The sequence below is a fragment of the Pistacia vera genome, unplaced genomic scaffold (genome assembly GCF_008641045.1).
Source record: "Pistacia vera cultivar Batoury unplaced genomic scaffold, PisVer_v2 Contig1056, whole genome shotgun sequence".
Taxonomy (NCBI): domain Eukaryota; kingdom Viridiplantae; phylum Streptophyta; class Magnoliopsida; order Sapindales; family Anacardiaceae; genus Pistacia; species Pistacia vera.
In genome coordinates, this window is record NW_022195089.1 from 21,864 (window position 1) to 45,886 (window position 24,023).

General features: G+C 34.3%; 4 protein-coding genes and 2 pseudogenes across 4 annotated transcripts; 3 read left to right on the forward strand and 3 right to left on the reverse strand.

The window, feature by feature from the left end:
* The first annotated feature begins 198 nt into the window (after positions 1-198).
* On the forward strand, positions 199-1,482 carry LOC116128928 (LEAF RUST 10 DISEASE-RESISTANCE LOCUS RECEPTOR-LIKE PROTEIN KINASE-like 2.7). Its single transcript, XM_031414678.1, has 2 exons — positions 199-514; positions 1,217-1,482. Exons 1-2 carry the CDS (start codon positions 199-201, stop codon positions 1,480-1,482), a joined length of 582 nt encoding a protein of 193 aa, XP_031270538.1.
* A 2-nt stretch (positions 1,483-1,484) lies between these two features.
* On the forward strand, positions 1,485-3,246 carry LOC116128934. Its single transcript, XM_031414685.1, has 5 exons — positions 1,485-1,611; positions 1,761-1,949; positions 2,110-2,189; positions 2,297-2,345; positions 2,637-3,246. Exons 1-5 carry the CDS (start codon positions 1,485-1,487, stop codon positions 2,831-2,833), a joined length of 642 nt encoding a protein of 213 aa, XP_031270545.1. The 3' UTR covers positions 2,834-3,246.
* Positions 3,247-5,913: 2,667 nt separating this feature from the next.
* LOC116128941 (putative receptor-like protein kinase At4g00960) lies at positions 5,914-13,099 on the reverse strand. The gene is given in 8 exon segments (XM_031414697.1): positions 5,914-6,199; positions 10,196-10,207; positions 10,889-11,041; positions 11,179-11,416; positions 11,490-11,700; positions 11,812-12,008; positions 12,146-12,232; positions 12,325-13,099. Coding segments are annotated over 8 exon segments (1,959 nt in total).
* Positions 6,720-10,204, forward strand: LOC116129010. The gene is made up of 6 exons (XM_031414746.1): positions 6,720-7,730; positions 8,125-8,204; positions 8,312-8,360; positions 8,649-8,712; positions 9,583-9,679; positions 9,769-10,204. Exons 3-6 carry the CDS (start codon positions 8,334-8,336, stop codon positions 9,974-9,976), a joined length of 396 nt encoding a protein of 131 aa, XP_031270606.1. The 5' UTR covers positions 6,720-7,730; positions 8,125-8,204; positions 8,312-8,333; the 3' UTR covers positions 9,977-10,204.
* A 3,069-nt stretch (positions 13,100-16,168) lies between the features above and the next one.
* LOC116128949 lies at positions 16,169-17,846 on the reverse strand (annotated as a pseudogene).
* Positions 17,847-20,626: 2,780 nt separating this feature from the next.
* On the reverse strand, positions 20,627-22,637 carry LOC116128961 (annotated as a pseudogene).
* Positions 22,638-24,023: the final 1,386 nt, after the last annotated feature.

Here is a 24,023-nt window from a genome sequence, read left to right on the forward strand (position 1 = left end):
AAGCTGCAGAGGCTTTTGCTGCTGAGTAGTAAACAGCCATATAGATTATGGATTACTAATAATATTATCTCTTGCTATTGTGCAACCAGAGTTAGAAGGGCAATTGTAAAAGATTTGGGAACAGTCATTGTCGCTGCATCAACCAACACACACACTCCCTCCAACGTGATTCAAGTTTTGGATGTTACTGCTCAAACGATGGAGAATTTCCTCCTAGAAATGGAAAGGGAGAAGCCTGTTAGATTCACAGCACAACAGCTAGATTCATTTACAAGTAATTACTCAACTAGGTTCGGATCTGGAGGTTTTGGATCAGTCTTCAAGGGTCAATTTCCAAATGGAGAGAGGATTGCAATAAAGGTTCTTAAATGGAGTGTGGACAGAAGAGCTGAAGCGCAATTCATGGCAGAAGTGGGTGCAATTGGAAGAACTTACCATTTAAATCTGGTTAGACTTTATGGTTTTTGCCACGACCAGTTCATGAGCGCGCTTGTCTATGAGTACATGGAAAATGGTTTGCTTGACAAGTACTTGCTCAGCTAGATGTAAACATAATTGAACCATAAAGCACATCTGAATTGCATAGAATCAAATCAGTATTGAAGAAACCCTAAATTTGATAAGAACCCTAATTTGATATTGTAACTTTAATTATGCAATATATAAACAGTAAATTATATATACATATCAATCAATTGCATACTCTTGCATTCACATCAATAAATCAATTCATTCTATACCCTGATTGTGGATAAACATAAATCCCAGGAACTTGAACTTAATGATTTTCACAATAATAATGTAATAGGACAATTAATGCATACCTTGATCAGTGAATATTCTTGAACTTATCTTGATTTGCACTTGAAACGATGTTCCCCTCCCTTAGTTCCTTCAATGAAGACAATGGTTCTTGATGGAATAGAAAACTGTAATCTATGATTTATATAGAATAGAGAAAGGACCGGTTTCTAATTGCAGAATTCAGTTGCAATACACCTTCTATCAAGATCTCTCCCTCATTAAACCAATATCCACACATATATAATTTCGGACTTGCAAAGCTTTGTTATAAAGACAGCACACATGTTACACCCACAGGATATAGGGGCACTCCTGGCTATTCAGCACCAGAATTCTTGTTAAAGAATCACCCAATAACACATAAATGTGATGTATATAGCTTTGGGATGGTACTGTTTGAGATAATTGGTAGGAGAAGAAATACGAGTCTTGGTTCTACTGACAGCCTCGATGTTGTTTCCTAAACATGTTTGGGAAGTATATGAGAAAGGCGAAGTGGGTGCAGTGACATTAGCTTGTGTGATTGAAGAGAGAGAGAAAGAGAAAGCAGAGGGAATGTGTAAGGTGGCATTGTGGTGTGTACAAGACTCACCAGAGGCGAGGTCACCAATGAGTGCTGTGGTGAAGATGTTGGAGGGAGGAGTGGAAATTGTGCCACTTCCAAAACCATTTCAGTAGGGATGGCAGCCCTTAATCCACTAGAAACTACTACTGATGGTTCAAGTTATAGCACAAGTGGACAAACTCAGTCTCGCTGGTACGCAGACACCACCCCAACCATGGCTAAGTATGAAATACAAAGGCCTAGTTCCTGATAATAACTAAGCCAGTAGTGCCACTACAAGGGCAGGGTTCCGGTTATAGCAAAGCTTATATTTTGTATTTCTTGTAGTTACTGCTTCATCATTGTTTATAGGATTATCGAAAAAGCTGATATTTTGTTTTATTTGTCCTAGTTTTGTTCAACTGTTTTATNTCACAAATCGATTTGTCTGCACTTACTTCAGAGAATAGAAGTGCCGTTAAGTCCACAGTGGCTGACAAGGTAGAAGCTACCACGATAGACAAAGTACTCAATTCTACAAAATCAGTAGATGCATCTTTAAACTTGGTCACAGGAGTAACTACTTCATATGGCTTACCAGGTGTGATATTTTTCCCGGTTTTAGTGTAAACTTGGTATTTATAGAATTTTTTTCAACAATAGCAGGGTAAATGGTCTGATTTTAAATTTATTTCTCAGAATCTAGAGAAATTATAATGTAGATAATCTAAGACATGAAACCTTAATTTTTGCCCCTTCAGTTTCACAGGTGACTCAAGACTTGTTACAAAGTGAACCTTTGCCACCAAATCAAGCTAGTTTTATTTCTGAACAAAACAAGGTAACAGGGGAGGATGCTGTGTCTTACGCTTTTGTCTTATCATTATCTTTACTTGTTTACGTACAATAAAATTTCAGTAATCTGATGTCTTTAACATTTTTCTTCAGCTTCACACGAAGGACTTGGAAGATGTCCAAACCACTGAGGAAACTAGAGGTGCATCTTGTAAACCTTATCAAATATGGGCTCTATTCCTGGCATAAGGAAGTGCCGCTTTATTATAGGATAATATTGTGTAAATTGGTTGATATAACCATTTGTTACCTAATGGCTCAGTTTTGTGGGGGAAAAGGAGTTCTGTGTGGGAACAATTGAAATAGATATTCTTTATATGATTAGAACCTAGAATATATTTACATGTGTTTTTTTTTTTTTGGCTAATTTTTTTCCTCCAGTATTTTTCCGCACTAACGAAATTTGCCTAATTTTGTTTATTTGGTTGCACAGAAGGGAGACCAAGCTCTGAACAGAGACTTCAACCACCGGAAGAATTCAACACTGTATTACAAAGGTTGGTTTTTATTTTCCCCCCAGACAGCAGTGTCATCATGCAAATTTTCATAACTATCGTTTCAATTTTCCTTTTCTCCTGTTTTGTGTTTCATGAGCTTGTAAATTTCTTGATGCATTTTTATTCTCTTTAAGACCAGTACTCGGATTCTGTTTGTGGTTTAATTCATATTGCTGAACAACCGACTCCCCAGCCATCCCCACTTCCTAAAAAGGCTATATCTTGCATTCAACTTACCAATTATTTTGAGAAGCTTGCAAAATGGCGTGGTACTAGCATGGATACTTTTGCAAGTATATGTGGTAGATGCTATGCTTCTTAATAGTTCTCGTACATATCTGATGAAATTCATTACAAATTTGTTCATGAAATATGATTGAATGACCAAAAAAATAAAAGATACTAATCAAGTACAGTAAGTAATAGAACTAGAACTCTTCACTTTGAAATTTAATCTCTCTAGTGTCCATTGATGATCCAAAAGGCCTGAGGGTGTAGCTTCAAAGTACATAAGTTAGTTTTAGTGGTTTTGAAATTAATCCTGCATATCTATACTCAAGNTTTTGAAATTGACATTTGAAATGTGGTTGACTTCCCCTGCAGTGAAATTGTCCAAATTTTTTTATTTTCTGGTCCACACAAAAAAGGAACATAAAAATATATGTTCTTTTTCTTGTTTTTCATTAATATGTGTTTAGTATTTTTTTTTTTTTTTTTTAAATTTTGGGAATGTAAGTGAATTGTATTTTCACTGGCCAAGGAAATCCTTGTGTCACTTCTGTGTTATGGTATATTTGTTTGAGACCTGGTGGAAACCTCACTGCCTCACCTTGTCTAGAAAAGGCAGAGTTAAAAACAGTTGAGATTAAAAATTAAAGTTGTAAATGTAATGCCATTTGCATCTCTAAGTTGATTTTCCTGTTGCAGGGCTCTGATGGTGAAGCAGGTTCTCCAGTTGATGTGGCCAAATCATATATGCGAACGCGTCCACCATGGACTTCTCCATCTGGGAACCGTACTGAATATCAATTACCATCACCAACTAGGATACAGCTTTTTAAGGACGAAACACCATATTCAATCGGTTTCTCTTCTTTGTCATCCAAGGTTTTCTTTTCTTTTCTTTCTTTTTTTTTTTTTCCATAAATTCATTGGTAATTTCATTCTTTTATTTTTTTTTATGATGAACAGTAATTAAGCTTTGATGCTAGGAACTGATTCTCTTAAGTGAAGTTGGCTTATAAGTTGTGGAGAAAGTTTTGGCATTATGTTAAATTGGTGAACATATATCTGAATTACAGAATTCATTTATGTGAATTTCAGGATGCTAGGAAGACGTTGAAATCATTGGAATAAACTTAAAAGGTTTAAATTTATTTACTGATAGATGCTAGGGTGATTGCAATTTTTGAGAAAGCTGGTTATATGATTAAACCTGTTATCTACTTCCTGAATTTGTTGAAATGATGTTGGGCTAGGGTCCTACGACAATGTACTGTAGTATTTGAAGTTACATATGTGTGGCAAATATGAATTGTTGTTAATTACCATTTCAGAATTGAAATTTTTTTACCCAAAAAGAACAGATAAATAAATGAATAATTGAAGTCCTTTGACTAAGCCAAGTTATCTGGTATTCTTTATTAATCTTAATTTTTTTTTTTTTTTTCTCTGATTGGGGAAAACACTAATGAAAAATGTAGATCTGACGTTGTTTTTCCTTCCTACATGCTGACTATTTTTATTTTTATATTGTTCTGAAAATAAATGTAGGTAAAATGGGATTCTCCTGCCTCTGGTTCATGGGATATCACAGAGGAGTTACGAAAAGTGAGATCCAAAGCAACAGAAGAGATGCTAAGGACTCTACCGTCATCACAAATCGATTTGTCTGCACTTACTTCAGAGAATAGAAGTGCCGTTAAGTCCACAGTGGCTGACAAGGTAGAAGCTACCACGATAGACAAAGTACTCAATTCTACAAAATCAGTAGATGCATCTTTAAACTTGGTCACAGGAGTAACTACTTCATATGGCTTACCAGGTGTGATATTTTTCCCCGTTTTAGTGTAAACTTGGTATTTATAGAATTTTTTTCAACAATAGCAGGGTAAATGGTCTGATTTTAAATTTATTTCTCAGAATCTAGAGAAATTATAATGTAGATAATCTAAGACATGAAACCTTAATTTTTGCCCCTTCAGTTTCACAGGTGACTCAAGACTTGTTACAAAGTGAACCTTTGCCACCAAATCAAGCTAGTTTTATTTCTGAACAAAACAAGGTAACAGGGGAGGATGCTGTGTCTTACGCTTTTGTCTTATCATTATCTTTACTTGTTTACGTACAATAAAATTTCAGTAATCTGATGTCTTTAACATTTTTCTTCAGCTTCACACGAAGGACTTGGAAGATGTCCAAACCACTGAGGAAACTAGAGGTGCATCTTGTAAACCTTATCAAATATGGGCTCTATTCCTGGCATAAGGAAGTGCCGCTTTATTATAGGATAATATTGTGTAAATTGGTTGATATAACCATTTGTTACCTAATGGCTCAGTTTTGTGGGGGAAAAGGAGTTCTGTGTGGGAACAATTGAAATAGATATTCTTTATATGATTAGAACCTAGAATATATTTACATGTGTTTTTTTTTTTTTGGCTAATTTTTTTCCTCCAGTATTTTTCCGCACNTATAGTCCATATTATTGGTCAAACTCCATCCTGGCGTCATTGTTTCATTACAATCTGCAACTCCATTTTCAAAAACAAAAGATTCTTGTCATGATCGAATATTAAAACATAAGAGGAGGTTTTTTAGTTGATGAATATTCCGCATGATTCATGACCCAAAGATAGCAACTTCAGGATTATCTTATTGTCTTCTACCCAATTTGAATTTTTTTTTTTCCTTTTCCCTTTTTATATATGCAATGAGTTTTAGAACTTAATTAGAATTCATTTGTATATTTTAGATAAGAAAGCTTAAAGAATTAAAACAGTCTGATGACACTGAAACTTTCTTTGAGATATTATAGATAGTGCCTCTTGGAAGCCGAGTTCCACAATTGAAATGATCTCAGTTCGTAAGTTTGGATTTCACATGTTACGCTAATTACACTCGGAGGCATTACAGGAAAGTATAAAAGTATGTATAATAATGTACTGGACTAGGCACTAGTGCATTTTAAAGCACTTGGCTCTAATTACTCTTTCACCTAGGCAAAATATCAGAAATTGTTAAGCGATTAGAAGAGCGATTGTTATCTTTCATTTGATAATCATCCGTAAATCTTCCCACTAAGAGGGCAGGTCTTTCAGGTTGTCGAAGAGTTATGTTTTCCCCTTTCAGCATTACAACAACAGAAGACATTGTCGGCCTGTCAAAAGGATCCTCTTGAACGCACAGCAAACCAATATTCAAGTATCTTAAAAATTCATCAGGATCGTTTGTATCAGTCAGTACTGGATCCATTAAAGCCAATGCATTTCCTTCATTCCTAGCTACTACAACAAAAATGACATACGGTAACACTGGACAGTAGCACTTTTCCTTAAAATGTTACTATAGACTATCTATGGTAACACTTAATGTTAAAATGTTACAACAACAATTTTTATATGTAACACTTTAACTTTTTATAACACAATTTATATCAATGGTAGCTCTTTTTTGTAAAATGTTACTAATATAGGAACTACAGTAGCATTTTTAAAGTGTTACAATAGACCTAATAATATAGTAGCTTTTTTATACTGTTACCATATAATCAAAATACAGTAATATTTTATAAGTGTTACCATAAACCCAATTATTTACCGGGAAAAAAAATATCATTTCCGCCAACATGAAATGAGGTTGATTTTGTCTCATTTTTATTGTTTAGGGGTCAAACCAACTTATTTTGGGTCTATTTTGTCACTTTTCATTCATGTAGGGATCCAACAATGTTTTACATATACTCAAATATTAACCGGCAAAATAACACTTAATACCGCCAACTCAAAGTTTCCCAAAATTTCCTAGCTAATACCCTCATAACTCATTCACATCGAAGACAATTCTTTAGTTTGAGTTCCAGAGTTTGCCTTTTCCTTTCTTAACCCTTGTTTGTTTCCCTAGAAAAAGAATTTCCCACCCATTTTGCGACAAAACCTTGCTGCTGAAAACCCATTTTGCAACAATCAATCTTCTTCTCAAATATTCTCAATCAATCTTCTAATTGCTCTTTTCTTCTCAATCTTCTTCTCGTTGGAATTCGTCTAATTGCTTTGTTCTTCTCAATCTTCTTCTCGTTGCGATTAGGGCAAAAGGTTTTAGGGTTTAATCAATCTATCTTCTTCTTCTTGTGATTAGCAAACACTAACATTCCAACATTGGTCAGCTCTCGGCAAGCTTGGAGCTTCAAGCGCCTGAGGTTTCGACACTTGAGAGATATTAAAACAAGTGCATCATCCCCAGTGCCGACGGATCTATGGTCACATTTGAGATTTGATTTGGCATTGAGAGAGAGATGGTGACGACTTTGTCCCTTGATTCTGAGCAAGCGACGACATACTAGAGAGCATCTTTTGCGATCACCGGAGCTAAGAGACTGGAAAATGCAAGCCAAGCACTCTCTGGGCAGATTTGAGATGAAATCAGACACTTCGTCGACATGTTCATGTGCAACAATGTTGTACTTTTTTCTTTCTCAAAATTTCTTTGATTTGCAGGCTGTTTTGTCTGGGGTTTTTCAGCTATCAAACTCAACTTTAACATGAGATATTGAAATTTCTGTTCTTTTTTTTTTTTTTTTTTTTTTTTTTTTTTTTTAAATGTGATGTTTTGATAAACGAATATTTAGATGTTGATAGTTTAATGACTGAATGGATTTTTAAACAGGAGTTCGAGCCCACGAAAATTGAGTTGCTGGAAGATGACGAGGTTTTGTTGTTGGAGTTTTCCGGGAACCTTCCAGTTGGGATGGGTGTTTTGGCTATTGGATTTGAGGGAATGTTAAATGAAAAAATGAAAGGATTCTATAGAAGGTGACTGATTCAAACTTTTTTCTTGGTTGTTTACAAATTACATAATATGCATTGAGAAAAGTAAATGGATATTGCATATTAAAATCAATAAATTGATTCACTTTTGTATTGCAATGTGAATTGGGTTTTGTTCAATTGCTAGAAAATGTAGAACAAGGAATTAAAGTAAATTTTAATCTGGAAGTTTAAGTTATTGAAGATATTTTGAACGAAACTGGGAGGGAAAATTCTTTAAAAGATGATTTTGAACTTATAGATTTTTTGTTTTTATAGATTTATTGTCAACAATAGCAGGATAAATTGTCTGATTTTGAACTTATTTTACTTTTCAGAATCTAGAGAAATTATAATGTAGATATTCTAAGACATGAAACCTCAATTTTTGCCCCTTCAGTTTCACAGGTGACTCAAGACAGGTCGCAAAGTGAACCTTTGTCACCAAATCGAGCTAGTTTCATTTCTGAACAAAACAAGGTAACAGGGGAGGATGTCGTTTCTTATGCTTTTGTCTTAATATTATCTTTACTTGTTTACATACGATAAAATTTCAGTAATCTGATGCCTTTAACATTTTTCTTCGGCTTCACACAAAGGACTTGGAAGATGTCCAAACCATGGAGGAAACTAGAGGTGCATCTTGTAAACCTTATCAAATATGGGCTCTATTTCTGGCATAAGGATGTGCCGCTTTATTATAGGATAAGATTATGTGAAATGGTTGATATAACCATCTATTACCCAATGGCTCAGTTTTGTGGGGAAAAGGAGTTATGTGTGGGAACAATCGAAGTAGATATTCTTTATATGAATAGAACCTACAATATATTTACATGCACTTATTTTTTTGGCTAATTTTTTTCCTCCAGTATTTTTCCGCACTAACGAAATTCGCCTAATTTTGTTTATTTGGTTGCACAGAAGGGAGACCAAGCTCTGAACAGAAACTTTAACCACCAGAAGAGTTCAACACTGTATTACAAAGGTTGGTTTTTATTTTCCCCCCAATCAGCAGTATCATCATGCAAATTTCCGTAACTGTCATTTCAATTTTCCTTTTCTCCTGTTTTGTGTTTCATGAGCTTGTAAGTTTCTTGATGCATTTTTTTTTTCTTTAAGACTAGTACTTGGATTTTGTTTGTGGTTTAATTCAGAATGTTGAACAACCAACTCCCCAGCCATCCCCACCTCCTAAAAAGGCTATAATTTGCATCCAACTTACCAATTATTTTGAGAAGCTTGCAAAATTGCATGGTACTAACATGGATACTTTTGCAAGTATCTGTGTTATATGCTATGCTTCTTAATAATTCTTTGTACATATGATGAATTCGTTACAAATTTACCAATGGAATATGATTGAATGACCAAAAAAATAAAAGATACTAATCAAGTATGGTAAGTAATAGAACTCTTCACTTTGAAATTTAATCTCTCTAGTGTCCATTGATGATCCAAAAGGCCTGAGGGCGTAGCTTTAAAGTACTTTAGTTAGTTTTAGTGGTTTTGAAATTAATCCTGCATATCTATACTCTAGTGTTTGGCAAGGTTAATTGTCATTTCTCTTCTGTAATTTTATGTCTTAGTGATGCTGGTACTGCCAATGTTGATGGCATTAAGGATACAAATGGGACTACACAACTGTGTGACTCTAAAATAAGTGAAACTGCTCAAGGTAAGACTTAAAAACCCACCTGTTTTAATTTGTATGGACCATTTATTGATTTTACTATGTACTAAGAGTTTTCCATTGTAATGTTTTGGTGGGGTTAAGGGGTAATGTTGGGGTGTGATTCTTATTCTGGTTTGTCGGTTGAGGGTTTAAAGCTCATCTTGCCCCTCAATGCAATTTCAGATGTAGGATTACATGACCAAAACTATTCAGCATCAAAAAAGATTGTTGGAAAAGGTGACTCATTTACTCCTAATGGTTTCCCTCCTTTAGGATCTTGGTAAATGCTTGTTGATACCCATTACTTGCCCATTTTCAATGTCAAATTGTGCCAATTAAATTTTAATAAACTGTTATCCACTACTTCAGTTTATCCACTGGACAGGATAGAGAACAAAACGACCAGCCATCTGATGTGAAACAGAATCCAATTGGTTCAGGCCATGACAAAGTTACTTCTAGTGTTCCTAGGGGGAGATTTGTGCATTTTTTAGTGAAGTTTTGGTTGAAGTACCAATTACATGTGAAATCAATATCACTAACACTGGCTTTGAAAACAGTTCAAAGCACAGTGTAGCGGGCAAGACAAGTGATGCCACAGAGAAGCAACCGGCAAGGAAACTAAGCAGAATTTTCATGGTGGTTTTTGTTAGAATTTTTTGAATGATTGAGAAGTATTAACTATTGTTCATAGTTAATTTTCCAATCATCTAGGTATTAGATTGCATGGATGTAAAGGATGTTGGATGCCTATTTATTAGGCATATATGCAAACTTTTTGTATATGGAGGTTCACCATCAATGAAATGTTTGAAAAATTAATGTATCATTGTTTATGATTTGTATTTTTAATATATGCTATAACATATACATTGATAGCACTTTCCTAATGTTATGAAAAATAATTTTGTAACATTTATAAAATGCAATGAATGATACTTTGGTAGCACTTTTAACATGTTATTAAAAACTCTTTTGTAGCATTTTACCAATGTTAAGAAAAATCAATCTACAACATTAATTATAACATTTTAAGAATGTTACAAAAAACTAAACTGTAATAGGTTAAGAATGTTACAAAAAACTTATTTATAGCATTTTGAGAATGTTACAAAAAACTTATTTATAGCATTTTGAGAATGTTACAGAAAACTTATTTATAGCATTTATATAGTGTTACCAAAAATTATTTGTAACTACGAATAAGTGCTACAATATATTTAACAACAGCATTTTATTGCAGTTACTGAAATGATTAGTAACATGCAAAAAGTGTTACCAATGTCTACTTTTTAGTAACATAGGCTGTCATAGCATCCTTATAAATGCTATCAATCACCTACGGTAACACTTTTTGCATGTTACTGTAGGTCATTTTTCTTGTAGTGTCCATTGTTGCAATGCCTGCATTATCATTTTGGTTTATATTGTTAACGATGTTATCAGTAGTAACACCTTAATTGATGTAAATTGCAGAGTAAATAAATATACATATGGTAGGAGACTAGGAGCATTTTTTGGTTTATGAAAGGCTGCGTTCCTCCTTCGGGTAATAATCTCAAGCACAAGCACTCCAAAGCTAAAAACATCAGACTTAATTGAATACAATCCCTCCATAGCATATTCTGGAGCCATGTAACCGCTATTCCCCAACAAAAATCATTATCACAAAATAATAATAAGTCAGGCATTAGCAACTCTCACATGGTCCATGTGTTTTTACATGTCAAATAATTTTTTAGAGTAAAAAATTAGAAAGGTTTAATTAGTACTACTTACTATGTTCCAAATATTCTTGCAGTATTAGCTTCTCCTTCACTACCTGCAAAGATTCTAGCCATTCCAAAGTCTGATATCTTCGGATTCATGTCAGGGTCCAACAACACATTGCTAGCTTTTAGGTCCCTATGAATGATTCTGAGTCTAGAATCTTCATGAAGATAAAGAATTCCCTTTGCAATTCCATTTACAATATTAAGACGTTTTCTCGAACTGAATTGAGCACGTTTTCTTGGATCTACCAATTAAATATTGTTTCCATAAATGAGCCAAACTGTAAGAATTTATCAGAAAGGGAAAAAAAAACATACCGAAAAGGTTTACATCAAGGCTGCTGTGTGGCATAAATTCGAAGACAAGCAGCTTTTCTTCTCCGTCTATACAAAAACCAAGAAGCCTAACCAGATTTTTGTGTTGTAGTTTCAGTATGAGTAGCACTTCATTTGTGAATTCCTCAGTACCCGGCTCAGAACAGCTGGAAAGCCTTTTCACTGCTACTTCCTTTCCATTACCTAAAGTACCCTGAAAAAGCCACTTCCTTCCATTAATTGAACAATCTATCAATTTCGACTTAATTCCATGGTTCAAATTTTTTGTATTCCTTTCTTAGACTTATATTATATATGCTATTACCTTGTAAACAGGACCAAAACCGCCTTGTCCTAGCATATTTGCATCTGAAAAATTATTAGTTGCTACTTGTATGGTTTCCAGATTAATATAGAATTCGTCAGCTTTTAGACGACTAATTGTCCCCTGAATATGTTGATAAAAGTCTGTTCCATTGTGGTCACCAGTATATTGAACTTGCATATTAACTTCACCCTTCCCTGAAACACATAAATAATTAAAAATGATGAACCGAAAAGAAGGTGATCCCAAAAAGAAAACAGAATATTAAACTTTGTTTAGAAAACATTCCAAGCATCAACTTTTCTTTTCCGACTCCGGTTTTTTGTTGCAATACAGTAGATAGTGAAAGGCAAGAGAGCCAACAATATAAGTAATACCAACACAATTGCCAGAATAAGCATCCATCTCTTCCTTTGCTTGCCTGCATTTGAGTGCATAAAATTTAAAACCCCTTTTTTAATTCATCAAGCACCACTATTGAAAACAATTTTCATGTCAGTCAACAGTCCTTACCTTTCCCACTCGCTTTGCTGCCATCAGATACACCTGCATAGAAGGCATATAACTCGTACCTCAAATAGCAACTACGACTAAAAAGCCGTGCTCCTAGTGAAAAGTAGCAGCAAGATGAAATATTTGCAATAGTAGTCTGGAGGCGTTTGTTACAATCATCAGCAGATAAATCTGTAGTGCACTGAACTAGAGCATATAAGGTATCCGTATCTGTAAAGGACACATTTCCAGTAACATACATCTGTGTTGAAGGATCAAAAGCTGCTTCCTCGGTGAGATTTCTTAGAATACTCTTCACAGCAGATCTATATCTTTCTGGTTCCGATATATTTAAGGGGTTGTGTTGGTTGAAGTTTCCTGTAAGGTCCAATCTGCCTAAGAAATTTTCATTAGAGTAACGCAATTGACAGCTTTCTTCCCACACAACCGCTTCGGTTTTCCCTGGACAAAGCTTGACAGCATCTTCTGCCGCAACTTTTATGCAGTTAATGCAAGCATAGTTTTGAACATAGTTGAGGCACATGTACTGTCCATAAACTCTATCCGAGTTATTTCCAGAAGAGGTATTGAATAACTTTGCGACGGAAGCGTTTGAAGTAATGGAGTTGAAGAGATTTTTGCGGTTATATTCGAATGGACTATTAGCTGAATAATTTGTAGTTTTTGGACAAAGGTGATAGGGAGGATCAGTACGAACAAGATCATAAAAAGTGGCTATGAGAGAATAATAAAGAAGTAGTTGAATAGTTCTTGTAAAGCTTAAGAAATGAACCATTTCTTGCATCTTGAAATGCTTGCACAATAATGCTAATGAATTATCTATATTTTGCAGCTAAATATGTGTAATACTTCTTGAACGAAACCTTTAACCTTAAGCAAACCATTTATTAGTTCATTGATATTTTCCTGGAAGTTTTAGGGAAAAATCATCGCAATGATTTTTCCAAAGGTCTCATTCATAAACCACCGTGGAAAAGTCAGATGTTGTGGAAAAGCATCAGCTTCTAGAGTTTGAGTGGGCATTGGACTATCATTCTAATCCAAATGACGTAAGATAAAACTAAACGTGACCCATTAATATGTCATTAAATTATATTTGGCTCATTAATATATAAATAATATTATTATGGTTTAATAATAAATTGAAGAATATCTAATTATTTATTTAAGAGTTACACACGTTGATGGAACGTATATTTGACGGAAATTTATTTCCTAGAAACTTGATCCTCTCTACCTATTAAAGAAAGTCAGAACTTACTTTATCCATCAATTTTAGCAAAACAAAATTTTGGAAAATTAAAGATAAGAAAGGAGAGAGAAACCAATGTCCTTAATCACAAAAATCATTATCAACTATTATCATCCCTCAAGGTATCTCTTTTCTAATTAACAGAACTTATTATTATTTTATAACATGTAAAATTCTTGAAATTCAAAGATTTTGCAATTTAATGTTTCATATAAACTTATTTACACATGGTATTAGAGCTTAAAGTTTAAAATTCATGAATTTTCTTGTTAAAACAAGTAATGAGAATTTTATATATGATTATAGTGTTTCTGTTTAAATATGATTTTTGGATGATTTTTCTATTTAAAAATTGATGATGATTGATGAGTAATGATGTTTGATGATTAATGATGACTAGAAAATGAAATGAATTTATGAGAGTTAAATCGAGTTCAAGACTTACAGTACTTCCAGAAGCAAGATTGTAGTGCTTAGGTTCGAATAAATATGTTTAAAAATTGTTATTTCACTTTTATGTTAATGATTATTATATATATGTTAATCCAAATGAAATGACTCTTCTTTCTACTTATTTACGTTCACTTAGGGTCTGCTTGAGAGTTTTTTTCACTGGTTTTAAGGTTTTTTAATTAAACTGGTTTTGAGGTGTTTAAAAACCATTACTTGTCAGATTTTTAATGGGTTGGTTTTAACTGGTTTAAACCCTCCAAAACCAGTGTAGTGTATTTTTGAGGGGTTTATAAAACACCCCAAATTGGGGTGTTTTGGTTGATTTAAAAATTTTATCCCAAAAAAACCCATTTCCACAATAATCCCTTTGCTGCTAAAACAAAAGTCATAGAGCCTCTTCGTTTGATTCTTCCTTCTCCAACTTCTTCAATTCCCACAACAAGGTTTGTTTCTCTCTTTTTCTCTCATTTTTTGTTTGGGTTTACCATGACATGCTTAAATGAGGGAAGGATTATTTGTTCTTCTTAATTGATTTGTCCTAGATTTGCAATAGGTTATTTTATTAATCACATTTGAGATGAATTACCACTTGTTTGAAAGGTTATACTTTTTGTTCTTTTGATCTCGTATTCTGCCGGCTGTATAATTGGATTAAGTTTAGAATTGCAAGCAAAAATTGTTTAGCTTGTTGAAGGTGAAAAGGACAAAGAAGCACGTGATAAGCAACAGGAGGTTTACTGGTTTAACAGTTTGCGTCGGTGGACAGGACTTTGTTTCATTGAATGTTGATCTATTATGATAATTATCCAACAAAACAAATTCTTTCTAAAAGCAATGGGGATGAAGGAGACTAATGGCTTTTTCAAGTCTTAATTTCAGCTAACAAAGTTATTATTTAAAGCACATAGATTTCTAAACCAAAAGAAAACAGAGGATATAGCTAAAGAGAGAGTGTTTTAACTTTGTTTGGTTGTGTTTGTGTGAAGAAAGCGAAAGATAGACAATATTGTAATTTATTGATTTGTATTTCTCTTCATTTAAATGTTTAAGTTGGAGTATTTTTATGGGTATTTATGTAAATTTATCATTTAAAAAACTGTCAGAACCGTTGAAAAATAAACTCCCAAACACAAATTGGATGTTTTAAAAACTGCTACTAAAAACCCTTCAAAACCGTTACGGTGGTTTACCTTCAAAACCACTATGATGGTTTACCCTCATAACCGTTACCATAAAACTCCCAAACAGACCCTTAGAGTATCTCTAAATGACTCTTTATATGACTCAAATTCTTTATTATAAAGAGTCTATCCATAAAAATAAGAGTTCAATATACTTTTTATCTTTTAAATATAAATTAAAGAGTGAGTTTGGCTCTCCACATCTAGAGAATCAAATTTCACTCTATATCTAATTTTAATTAATAAACTATAAGTTTTTATGTATTTTATTTATGAATTCTCTCTCCCATTAAGTCTCTTTCTTGAAAATAAAGAGCATTTTCATTAAATTTAAAGAGTTCATTAGATTTGAATAAAAAATTTGTTCTTTATATTTAAAAATTAATGAAAATATTATTTATTTATATAGAAGATGTTCTTTATTGGAAAGGTCTTATTAGATAAGACATGGTATGATTTGACAAAATAGAGCAGCCTGAAAGGAATGGCTTCTAATTGAGATACAGGGACATGTGTTGTTTGGAAGACACTGTAAGACCAGGAATTTAAGAGTTACAACGTATGTAAAACATATTCCAGACTTAAATTTGTAAATGGTTTCCTTGAAAGAGTAAAATACGAGTTTATTTCACATTAATAACCAATATGGGGTGTTTTTCTATGAATTTAGTTAGTGTTTCTAAAACTTCAAAATGATAAAATGATTGATATAAACAACGCCAATTCAAAAAATAAAAATGCATTTAACATGTTTGTTTGAAAAAAAAAAAAAAAAACACTTGTTATCATCAGTACTGGATCCATTAAAGCCAATGCATTTCCTTCATTCCATTGTTGCAATGCCTGCATTATCATTTTGGTTTATATTGTTAACGATGTTATCAGTATAACACCTTAATTATGTAAATTGCAGAGTAAATAAATTTACTATGGTAGGAGACTAGGAGCATTTTTTGGTTTATGAAAGGCTGCGTTCCTCCTTCCGGTAATATCTCAAGCAGGAGCACCCAAAGCTAAAAACATCAGACTTAATTGAATACAATCCCTCCATACATATTCTGGAGCCATGTAACCGCTATTCCCCAACAAAATCATTACCACAAAATAATAACAAGTCAGGCATTAGCAACTCTCACATGGTCCATGTGTTTTACATGTCAAATAATTTTTTAGAGTAAAAAATTAAAGGTTAAATTAGTACTACTTACTATGTTCCAAATATTCTTGCAGTATTAGCTTCTCCTTCACTACCTGCAAAGATTCTAGCCATTCCAAAGTCTGATATCTTCGGATTCATGTCAGGGTCCAACAACACATTGCTAGCTTTTAGGTCCCTATGAATGATTCTGAGTCTAGATCTTCATAGATAAAGAATTCCTTTGCAATTCCATTTACAATATTAAGACGTTTTCTCCAACTGAATTGAGCACGTTTTCTTGGATCTACCAATTAAATATTGTTTCCATAAAGTGAATTGAGGAGCCAAACTGTAAGAATTTATCAGAAAGGGAAAAAAAAACATACCGAAAAGGTTTACATCAAGGCTGCTGTTTGGCATAAATTCGTAGACAAGCGCTTTTCCTCTCCGTCTATCCAGAAACCAAGAAGCCTAACCAGATTTTTGTGTTGTAGTTTCAGTATGAGTAGCACTTCATTTGTGATTCCTCAGTACCCTGCTCAGAACAGCTGAAAGCCTTTTCACTGCTACTTCCTTTCCATTACCTAAAGTACCCTGAAAAGCCACTTCCTTCCATTAATTGAACAATCTATCAATTTTGACTTAATTCCATGGTTCAAATTTTTTGTATTCCTTTCTTAGACTTATATTATATATGCTATTACCTTGTAAACAGACCAAAACCGCCTTGTCCTAGCATATTTGCATCTGAAAAATTATTAGTTGCTACTTGTATGGTTGCCAGATTATAGATATTCGTCGCTTTTAGACGACTAATTGTCCCCTAAATTTTGATAAAAGTCTGTTCCATTGTGGTCACCAGTATATTGAACTTGCTATTAACTTCACCCTTCCCTGAAACACATAAATAATTAAAAATGATGAACCGAAAAAAGGTGATCCCAAAAAAAAAACAGAATATTAACTTTGTTTGAAACATTCCAAGCATCAACTTTACTTTTCCGACTCCGGTTTTTTGTTGCAATACAGTAGATAGTGAAAGGCAAGAGAGCCAACAATGTAAGTAATACCAACACAATTGCCAGAATAAACTCCACTCTTCCTTTGCTTGCCTGCATTTGAGCATAAAATTTAAAACCCCTTTTTTAATTCATCAAGCACCACTTTGAAAACAATTTTCATGTCAGTCAACAATCCTTACCTTCCACTCGCTTTGCTGCCATCAGATACACCTGCATAGAAGCATATAACTCGTACCTCAAATAGCAACTACGACTAAGACCCGTGCTCCTAGTGAAAAGTAGCAGCAAGATGAAATATTTGCAATAGCAGTCTGGAGCATTTGTATCAATCATCAGCAGATAAATCTGTAGTGCACTGAACTAGAGCATATAAGGTATCCGTATCTGTAAAGGACACATTTCCATAACATACATCTGTGTTGAAGGATCAAAGCTGCTTCCTCGGTGAGATTTCTTAGAATCCTCTTCAGCAGCATCTATATCTTTCTGGTTCCGATATATTTAAGGGGTTGTGTTGGTTGAAGTTTCCTGTAAGGTCCAATCTGCCTAAGAATTTTCATTAGAGTAACGCAATTGACAGCTTCTTCCCACACAACCGCTTCGGTTTTCCCTGGACAAACTTGACAGCATCTTCTCCGCAACTTTTATGCAGTTAATGCAAGCATAGTTTTGAACAATTTGAGGCACATGTACTGTCCATAAACTCTATCCGAGTTATTTCCAGAAGAGGTATTGAATAACTTTGCGACGGAAGCGTTGAAGTAATGGAGTTGAAGAGATTTTTGCGGTTATATGTAATGGACTATAGCTGAATAATTTGTAGTTTTTGGACAAAGGTGATAGGGAGGATCAGCACGAACAATCATAAAAAGTGGCTATGAGAGAATAATAAAGAAGTAGTTGAATAGTTTCTTGTAAAGCTTAAGAAATGAACCATTTCTTGCATCTTGAAATGCTTGCCAATAATGCTAATGAATTATCTTATTTTGCAGCTAAATATGTGTAATACTTCTTGAACGAAACCTTTAACCTTAAGCAAACCATTTATTAGTTCATTGATATTTTCCTGGAAGTTTAGGGAAAAATCATCGCAATGATTTTTCAAAGGTCTCATTCATAAACCACCGTGGAAAAGTCAGATGTTGTGGAAAAGCATCAGCTTCGAGGTTGAGTGGCATTGGACTATCATTCTAATCCAAATGACGTAAGATAAAACTAAACGTGACCCATTTGTCATTAAATTATATTTGGCTCATTAATATATATTAATTATTATGGTTTAATAATAAATTGAAGAATATCTAATTATTTATTAAATTACAACCTTACCCTTATATATTTATATATTTACATAATTGCCTTCCCTATATATATCATTTTGTCTACCCCCAACCCTAATCCCACATCACAGTCGCCACTCACCACAGCCGACTCTCCACAACCCTTCTTGCTCACACCACCACCTCAAACCTCAAATGCAAGCAAGAACCCAAAGCCTTAAATTACGAAGCCAGCTAAAACACCAACTCCCTCATTGGCATCATCACCAACGCCAACACCCCATATGACTCCTCCACCAACATCTACAGTATCAGCAACACAAATGTCATTGTTTTCAAGTTGTAGGGGTACGTTGGTGAAATTAGGGTCCTACTCTTAAGTAGTTTGGGATTTGGGTTTGGGTTTAGGTCTGGTTTCAGATTTGGAGTCTTGTTCTATGTTAAAGGTTGTTTGGATGGATGGAAAATCAGGGAAAAAAATGAAACTTTGATTTCGGGGACTTTTCCCTGTCCAGGGCTTTTTCCCCATATGCAGGGAATGAGGCGGGAAAAAAACCCCCCGAGATTTTTCCCTGCAGAATCACCTTAGTCGGGGGACGGGGACGGGCTTTCTATTATCTACTGCAGTGTAAATAATTCGCGAGCTAGGACTAGCAATTACTATCCTGAGTTCGCATTGGCTATAAATGACAATGGGACCACAAAAACAATGGGTTCGTTTGTTTTATTATTTTGGATAGGATTTTAGGAATAATATTGGGTAGTTGAATAAGGGAGTATTACGAGGTAAAATTTAAAAATTTACAAAAAACCCCCTAGGTTAGCTAATTTAACTAAACACCCAAATATATAAAAATTTTATAAAATGACAAAAACACCCCCACTCACCCACAGTGCCAGATTCCGGCCACCACCGTCAGAATCTGGTTGGAAAATGGCGTTACAACGTAGACCGGTCGGATCTGATGGGTAGGGCATCGATATGGCCTTTTTTGGCCAGATGCACTACAGATCTGGCCAGAACAAGCCAGATTTATGACTATATTTGACCGTCGATGGCCGGAAAAGTCCAGATCTGGCCATCAGTGATGGCTAAATCTAGCATTTTCTGGTCAGATTAACTATAGATCTGGCCGAAAAAGACCAGATCGATGAATTATCGACTAGTTTCGATCGTTTGTAGGTCGCGGTATCATGATATAGTCCATATTATTTGACCCCGCCCTCTCTATTATCCACTGCGGTGTAAATAATTCGCAAGCCAGGACCAGCAATTGCTATCCTGGGTCCGCATTGGCTATAGATGACAATGGGACCACAAAAACAATAATTTCCAGGAGCCAGCCTATACTTGCCTGCAGGGACTCGGGTCCACATTAACAATTTCCTCCGTAAAGTAGAAAATTATAGATATTGATGGCAATTGTTTGGTGGTATCATGATATAGTCCATATTATTGGTCAAACTCCATCCTGGCGTCATTGTTTCATTACAATCTGCAACTCCATTTTCAAAAACAAAAGATTCTTGTCATGATCGAATATTAAAACATAAGAGGAGGTTTTTTAGTTGATGAATATTCCGCCTGATTCATGACCTAAAGATAGCAACTTCAGGATTATCTTATTGTCTTCTGCCCAATTTGAATTTTTTTTTTTCCTTTTCCCTTTTTATATATGCAATGAGTTTTAGAACTTAATTAGAATTCATTTGTATATTTTAGATAAGAAAGCTTGAAGAATTAAAACAATCTGATGACACTGAAACTTTCTTTGAGATATTATAGATAGTGCCTCTTGGAAGCCGAGTTCCACAATTGAAATGATCTCAGTTCGTAAGTTTGGATTTCACATGTTAAGTACAATTACACTAATTACAAACACTCGGAGGCATTACAGGAAAGTATAAAAGTATGTATAATAATGTACTGGACTAGGCACTAGTGCATTTTAAAGCACTTGGCTCTAATTACTCTTTCACCTAGGCAAAATATCAGAAATTGTTAAGCGATTAGAAGAGCTATTGTTATCTTTCATTTGATAATCATCCGTAAATCTTCCCACTGAGAAGGCAGGTCTTTCAGGTTGTCGAAGAGTTATGTTTTCCCCTTTCAGCATTACAACAACAGAAGACATTGTCGGCCTGTCAAAAGGATCCTCTTGAACGCACAGCAAACCAATATTCAAGTATCTTAAACTTCTCAGATCACTTGTCGCAGTCATTACTGGATCCATTAACCAATGCATTTCCTCATTCCATGTTGCAATGCTGCATATCATTTTGGTTTTATTGTTAACGATGTTTCAGTAGTAACACCTTAATTGATGTAAATTGCAGGTAATAAATTTACATATGGTAGGACTAGGAGCATTTTTTGGTTTATGAAAGGCTGCGTTCCCCTTCCGGTAATAATCTCAAGCAGGAGCACTCCAAAGCTAAAAACATCAGACTTAATTGAATACAATCCCTCCATAGCATATTCTGGAGCCATGTAACCGCTATTCCCCAACAAAAATCATTACCACAAAATAATAACAGTCAGGCATTAGCAACTCTCACTGGTCCATGGTTTTTACATGTCAAATATTTTTTTAGGTAAAAAATTAGAAGGTTTAATTAGTACTACTTACTATTTTCAATATTCTTGCAGTATTAGCTTCTCCTTCACTACCTGCAAAGATCTAGCATTCCAAAGTCTGATATCTTCGGATTCATGTCAGGGTCCAACACACCATTGCTAGCTTTTAGGTCCCTATGAATGATTCTGAGTCTAGAATCTTCATGAAGATAAAGAATTCCCTTTGCAATTCCATTTACAATATTAGACGTTTCTCCAACTGAATTGAGCACGTTTTCTTGGATCTACCAATTAAATATTGTTTCCATAAAGTGAATGAGGAGCCAAACTGTAAATTTACAGAAAGGGAAAAAAAACACATACCGAAAGGTTTACATCAAGGCTGCTGTTGGCATAAATTCGTAGACAAGCAGCTTTTCCTCCCGTCTATACAGAAACCAAGAAGCCTAACCAGATTTTTGTGTTGTAGTTCAGTATGAGTAGCACTTCATTTGTGAATTCCTCAGTACCTCTGCAGAACAGCTGGAAAGCCTTTTCACTGCTACTCCTTTCCATTACCTAAAGTCCCCTGAAAAAGCCACTTCCTTCCATTAATTGAACAATCTCAATTTGACTAATTCCATGGTTCAAATTTTTTGTATTCCTTCTTAGACTTATATTATTATGCATTACCTGTAAACAGGACCAAAACCGCCTTGTCCTAGCATATTTGCATCTGAAAAATTATTAGTTGCTACTTGTATGGTTGCCAGATTAATATAGAATTCGTCAGCTTTTAGACACTAATTGCCCCTGAATTGTTGATAAAAGTCTGTTCCATTGTGGTCACCCAGTATATTGAACTTGCATATTAACTTCACCCTTCCCTGAAACACATAAATAATTAAAAATGATGAACCGAAAAGAAGGTGATCCCAAAAAAAACAGAATTTAAACTTTGTTTAGAAAACATTCCAAGCATCACACTTTACTTTTCCGACTCCGGTTTTTTGTTGCAATACAGTAGATAGTAAAGGCAAGAGAGCCAACAATGTAAGTAATACCAACACATTGCCAATAAGCATCCATCTCTTCCTTTGCTTGCCTGCATTTGAGTGCATAAAATTTAAACCCCTTTTTTAATTCATCAGCACCACTATTGAAAACAATTTTCATGTCATTCAACATCCTTACCTTTCCACTCGCTTTGCTGCCATCATATCCACCTGCAAGAAGGCATATAACTCGTACCTCAAATAGCAACACGACTAAGAAGCCGTGCTCCTAGTGAAAAGTAGCAGCAAGATGAAATATTTGCAATAGCAGTCTGGAGGCATTTGTTACAATCATCAGCAGATAAATCTGTAGTGCACTGAACTAGAGCATATAGGTATCCGTATCTGTAAAGGACACATTCCAGTAACATACATCGTGTTTGAAGGATCAAAAGCTGCTTCCTCGGTGAGATTTCTTAGAATACTCTTACAGCAGATCTATATCTTTCTGGTTCCGATATATTTAGGGGTTTGTGTTGGTTGAAGTTTCCGTAAGGTCCAATCTGCCTAAGAAATTTTCATTAGAGTAACGCAATTGACAGCTTTCTTCCACCACAACCGCTTCGGTTTTTCCCTGGACAAAGCTTGACAGCATCTTCTGCCGCAACTTTTATGCGTTAATGCAAGCATAGTTTGGACATATGTGAGGCCCATGTACTGTCCATAAACTCTATCCAGTTATTTCCAAAGAGGTATTGAATAACTTTCGACGGAAGCGTTTGAAGTAATGGAGTTGAAGAGATTTTTGCGGTTATATTCGATGGACTATTAGCTGAATAATTTGTAGTTTTTGGACAAAGGTGATAGGGGGATCACACGAACAAGATCATAAAAAGTGGCTATGAGAGAATAATAAAGAATAGTTGAATAGTTCTTGTAAAGCTTAAAAATAAACCATTTCTTGCATCTTGAATGCTTGCACAATAATGCTAATGAATTATTATATTTTGCAGCTAAATATGTGTAATACTTCTTGAACGAAACCTTTAACCTTAAGCAACCATTTATTAGTTCATTGATATTTTCCTGGAAGTTTTAGGGAAAAATCACGCAATGATTTTTCCAAGGTCTCATCATAAACCACCGTGGAAAATCGATGTTGTGGAAAAGCATCAGCTTCTAGAGTTTGAGTGGGCATTGGACTATCATTCTAATCCAATGACGTAAGATAACTAAACGTGACCCATAATAGTCATTAAATATATGGCTCATTAATATAAATAATATTATTATGGTAATAATGAAGAGATACTAATTATTTATTTAAGAGTTCACACGTTGATGGAACGTATATTTGACGGAAATTTTTTCCTAGAAACTTGATCCCTCTACCTATAAGAAAGTCAGAACTTACTTTATCCCCAATTTTAGCAAAACAAAATTTGGAAAATTAAGATAAGAAGGAGAGAGAAAACCAATGTCCTTAATCACAAAAATCATTATCAACTATTATCATCCCAAGGTATCTCTTTCTAATTAACAGAACTTATTATATTTTATACATGTAAACTTGAAATTCAAAGATTTTGCAATTTAATGTCATATAAACTATTTACACATGGTATTAGAGCTTAAAGTTAAAATTCATGAATTTTCTGTTAAAACAAGTAATGAGAAATTTTAATATATGATTATAGTGTTTCTGTTTAAATGATTTTTGATGATTTTTCTATTTAAAAATTGATGATGATTGATGGTAATGATGTTTGATGATTATGATGACTAGAAATGAAATGAATTTATGATGTAAATCGAGTTTCA